Below are 5,156 nucleotides of genomic sequence, written 5' to 3' on the forward strand. Positions count from 1 at the left end.
AGGAATTGTCTATGCTCCACCGGTTCACCCCTCCTCCCAACCCCTGGCCCCTACTGGCCGTTCTTTCACTGTCTTCCTGTCTCCATGCTTTTGCCTTTTCCAAAATGTCAGTCAGAATCACACAGTGTAGCATCCCCAGAGTGGCTTCTTTTTTTTTTCTTTTTCCCACATCTTCCAACAGGGTGGCTTCTTTCATTCCTCCCTCCTTCTGAGCGAACTTACTTGTAACCTCATCACCATTTCCAGGTCACAAATGAAGACACCAAGGCACAGAGAGGAGACTCAGCCTGCCCACGGTCACCTATCTGGTAAGTGGTAGGGCCAGGGTGCAAGCCCAGGGCCCCAGTTCTCATCCACTGGGCCCCTGCATTCGTGTGATCATTGTCACCATCCAGGAACAAATGGCCCTTCCAGTCCATTCTTAGAAATCAGGTCAGTGGGCCACCCAAAGGCTGAGGAAAGAGGAAGAGGGGATCTCTGACCCCATTCCTGGGGGCTTGCTCACCTGTACCAGGCTGTTGGATGGCGGGCATGGCAGGCAGCAGGTTCAGACCCTCTCTTCACAGCTCCTGGAAGTAATCCCCAACTCCATGAGGAAGCAAGAGGTGCGGACCGGCAGGGAGGCCGGCCAGGGCCACGGCACAGGCTCCCCGGCGGAGCAGGTGAAAGCCCTCATGGATCTGCTGTCTGGGAAGGGCAGTCAAAGCTCCCAGGTGCCTCAGGCCCTGGACAGGACACCGGACTCCTCGCTGGGGCCCTGCAGCAGTGGTAGGACTGGCTTGGGAGGCAGACACGGGGTGGGGGATACCTGGGCTGTCTGCGCCCACTCTTCCCTTACCCACCCCCCCCACTGGCCTCTCTCCCACAGATTCCATGATACAGAGGCACCGCAAGGCCCTTCTGAGCAAGGTGGGAGGTGGCTCGGAGCTGGCCGGACCCTGGCACAGGCTGGCCTCCCTCCTGCTAGTGGAGGGCCTGACGGACCTGCAGCTGAGGGAGCACGACTTCACACAGGTGGAGGCCACCCGCGGGGGTGGGCGCCCCGCCAGGACCGTCGCCCTAGACCGGCTCTTCCTGCCTCTCTCCCGGGTGTCTGTCCCACCCCGGGTCTCCATCACCATTGGGGTGGCCGGCATGGGCAAGACCACCCTGGTGAGGCACTTCGTCCGCCTCTGGGCCCATGGGCAGGTCGGCAAGGACTTCTCGCTGGTGCTGCCTCTGACATTCCGAGATCTCAACACCCACGAGAAGCTGTGCGCTGACCGACTCATCTGCTCCGTCTTCCCGCACATTGGCGAGCCCAGCCTGGCGGTGGCAGTCCCAGCCAGGGCCCTCCTGATCCTGGACGGCTTGGATGAGTGCAGGACGCCTCTGGACTTCTCCAACACCGTGGCCTGCATGGACCCCAAGAAGGAGATCCCGGTGGACCACCTGATCACCAACATCATCCGTGGCAACCTCTTTCCGGAAGTTTCCATCTGGATCACTTCCCGTCCCAGTGCATCTGGCCAGATCCCGGGGGGCCTGGTGGACCGGATGACGGAGATCCGCGGCTTTAACGAGGAGGAGATCAAAGTGTGTTTGGAGCAGATGTTCCCCGAGGACCAGGCCCTCCTGGGCTGGGTGCTGAGCCAAGTACAGGCCGACAGGGCCCTGTACCTGATGTGCACCGTCCCAGCCTTCTGCAGGCTCATGGGGGTGGCGCTAGGCCACCTGTGGCGCAGCAGGACGGGGCCCCAGGACGCAGAGCTGTGGCCCCCGAGGACCCTGTGCGAGCTCTACTCGTGGTACTTTAGGATGGCCCTCAGCGGGGAGGGGCAGGAGAAGGGCAAGGCAAGCCCTCGCATTGAGCAGGTGGCCCACGGTGGCCGAAAGATGGTGGGGACATTGGGCCGGCTGGCCTTCCATGGGCTGCTCAAGAAGAAATACGTGTTTTACGAGCAAGACATGAAGGCGTTCGGTGTGGACCTCGCTCTGCTGCAGGGTGCCCTGTGCAGCTGCTTCCTGCAGCGGGAGGAGAGGCTGGCATCGTCGGTGGCCTACTGCTTCACCCACCTGTCCCTGCAGGAGTTTGTGGCAGCCGCGTATTACTATGGTGCATCCAGGAGGGCCATCTTCGACCTCTTCACTGAGAGCGGCGTGTCCTGGCCCAGGCTGGGTTTCCTCACGCATTTCAGGAGCGCAGCCCAGCGGGCCATGCAGGCAGAAGACGGGAGGCTGGACGTGTTCCTACGCTTCCTCTCCGGCCTCTTATCTCCGAGGGTCAATGCCCTCCTGGCTGGCTCCCTCCTGGCCCAAGGCGAGCACCAGGCCTACCGGACCCAAGTGGCTGAGCTCCTGCAGGGCTGCCTGCGCCCCGATGCTGCAGTCTGTGCACGGGACATCAATGTCCTACACTGCCTACACGAGCTGCAGCACACAGAGCTGGTCCGCGGCGTGGAGGAGGCCATGGAGAGCGGGGCCCTGGCCAGGCTGACTGGTCCTCCGCACCGCGTCGCCCTGGCCTACCTCCTGCAGGTGTCCGACGCTTGTGCCCAGGAGGCCAACCTGTCCCTGAGCCTCAGCCAGGGTGTCCTTCAGAGCCTGCTGCCCCAGCTGCTCTACTGCCGGAAGCTCAGGTGGGCGCCAGAGCGGGGGTCGGGGCTGCGGAAGGGGCAGAGCAGAGAGGAGAAGCCATCCCCTCCCCACCACCGAGCTTCTCCATCAGTCTTCTAGGGCTGCTGTAACAGAGGACCATGAACTTAGTGGCTTAAAACAACTGAAGTGTGTTTTCTCGCAGTTCTAGAGGCCAGAAGTCTCAAATCAAGGTGCCAGGAGGGCCACGTGCTCTCTGAAACATATAGGAGAGGTTCCCTCCTGCCTCTCTAGCTTCTGGTGTTTGACGGCAACCCTTGGCTAAAGGCTGCATTACTCCAGTCTCTGCCCCGTTGCCTGGCCATCTTCTCCCTGTGTCTGTCTCCACATGGTGCTGTCCTCTCTTTTTTTGAGGTAGAGTCTTGTTCTGTCGCCCAGGCTGGAATACAGTGGTGCGATCTCGGCTCACTACCAACTCCGCCTGCTGGGTTTAAGCAATTATCCTGCCTCAGCCACCCCAGTAGCTGGGATGACAGGTGCCCACCATCATGCCTGGCTAATTTTTGTATTTTTAGTAGAGACGGGGTTTCACCATGTTGGCCAGGCTAGTCTTGAACTCCTGACCTCAGGTGATCTGCCCACCTCGGCCTCCCAAAGTGCTGGGATTACAGGTGTGAGCCACTGCTCCTGGCCAGTGCTTTCTAGTCTTAAAAGGACACTGTCACATTGGATTACAGGTGCACCCCACTCCAGCATGACCCCCCCTTAACAAAGTACATCCGCAGTGACCGCATTTCCCAATAAAGCCACATACTTGGGGCATCGGGGGTTAGGACTTCATATCATTTGTGGGGACACAATTCACTTCATAACCCCTCAGAACCATCCAGTCTGACAGAAGCTGCCCCCCTGAATGCTCTCAGCCCACCCCCCGCCCGCCGCTCTGGACCTTAGTGAGTAGGGAGAAAAGGACACAGGCTGAGGGTCATCCAGGTGTCCCGCAGAGGCAGGCGGCGTGTGGGGTGGTGAGGACGACAGCCCATGGAAGATGCCATTCTGCATAGGAACTGCAGGTCTCACGGGGACCAAGCCTCCTGTTCACTCTCATGGGAAAGGTTCAAGCCCTGGGGCTGAGCGCAGATCTCAGAGCTGTGGTGATGGCGCTGAATGGGATGGAGAGAGGCAGAGGCCCCGGGCCAGAGCCCCCACCCTGCCAGTGGGCGGGTGGGACACTCACTGTCACTGCTCCCCTTGGCCAGGCTGGACACCAACCAGTTCCAGGACCCCGTGATGGAGCTGCTGGGCAGCGTGCTGAGTGGGAAGGACTGTCGCATTCAGAAGATCAGGTAATGCAGACCCAGGGGACCCCCAGGGTGCCCACGGTCTTGTGGGGTATGGAACCCTCTTCTCATCATCCTCTACTCAGCAGGCCAGTGGTGCTGCCACGGAGAGGTGTCTTTGGAGCATGTGGCTCCAGATGCAGCCTGCTTGTTTCTGCCCAATTCCAGAAAGTGCCAGAGGCTCAGGTGCCTCATCAGGAGGAAGAGGGAGGTGACCTGGCGGAGGACTTGACACCGTTGTGTACGGGCAGGTGTTTCCACAGCACTGCATGTGCTGACATAATACCAAGCACAATGTTCTCTAAGCACCTCTCCAAGTTTGCTGTCCAACAGCATTCTAGGCACAGGATTGCATTTTTTCCCCACCGAGACAGAGTCTTGCTCTACTGCCCAGGCTGGAGTGCAGTGGCACGATCTCGGCTCACTGGTTCTTACCTCACTGGAGGCAGGTAACCTCTGCCTCCCAGGTTCAAGCAATTCTCCAGCCCCAGCCTCCCGAGTAGCTGGGATTACAGGCACCCACCACCACGCCTGGCTAGTTTTTGTATTTTTAGTAGAGATGGGGTTTCACCATGTTGGCCAGGCTGGTCTCGAACTCCTGACCTCGTGATCCACCTGCCTTGGCCTTCCAAAGTGCTAGGATTACTGGCGTGAGCTACTGCACCCAGCCAATTGCATTTATAATTAAATTTTTAAATTTCAAATTTAATTTAATTTCAAATTTAATTATAAATCAGTTTAAACAATTTTTAATTAAAACTGCATCTTGTGGCCAGGCGTGGTGGCTCACACCTGTAATTCCAGCAGTTTGGGAGGCCGAGGCGGGCGGATCACGAGGTCAGGAGATTGAGACCATCCTGGCTAACACGGTGAAACCTCGTCTCTACTAAAAATTAGCTGGGCGTGGTGGCGGGCGCCTATAGTCCCAGCTACTCAGGAAGCTGCGGCAGGAGAATGGCGTGAACCTGGGAGGTGGAGCTTGCAGTGAGCTGAGATCGCGCCACTGCACTCCAGCCTGGGCGACAGAGCGAGACTCCGTCTCACAAAAAAAAAAAAAGAAGAAGAAAAGAAAAGAAAAAGAATGACAAATTCTCATTATTAATACTTTTTTTCCTTTGTGAGAGCCCCCAGCATTTTTAGCACCTGACAAAATAGCCAACTTTTAGTTTTGCTTAAAGGAAGCTAGGTAGTGCTCAGAAATTATTTGGGAGCCAGGCACAGTGGCTCTTTCCTATAATACTA

The 5,156-nt window shown here is 58.0% G+C and overlaps 1 protein-coding gene across 1 annotated transcript in view; it reads left to right on the forward strand.

Moving 5' to 3' along the window:
• Positions 1-590: 590 nt before the first annotated feature.
• NLRC3 (NLR family, CARD domain containing 3) overlaps positions 591-5,156 on the forward strand; it is a 40,385-nt gene continuing 35,819 nt past the window's right edge. Inside the window, exons 1-3 of the mRNA XM_011982644.1 lie at positions 591-768; positions 869-2,618; positions 3,834-3,920. Of these exons, the coding sequence (XP_011838034.1) occupies positions 591-768; positions 869-2,618; positions 3,834-3,920 (2,015 nt within the window). The remainder of the gene's footprint in view (positions 769-868; positions 2,619-3,833; positions 3,921-5,156) is intronic.

This window comes from Mandrillus leucophaeus, unplaced genomic scaffold (genome assembly GCF_000951045.1).
Source record: "Mandrillus leucophaeus isolate KB7577 unplaced genomic scaffold, Mleu.le_1.0 Scaffold240, whole genome shotgun sequence".
Taxonomy (NCBI): Eukaryota; Metazoa; Chordata; class Mammalia; order Primates; family Cercopithecidae; genus Mandrillus; species Mandrillus leucophaeus.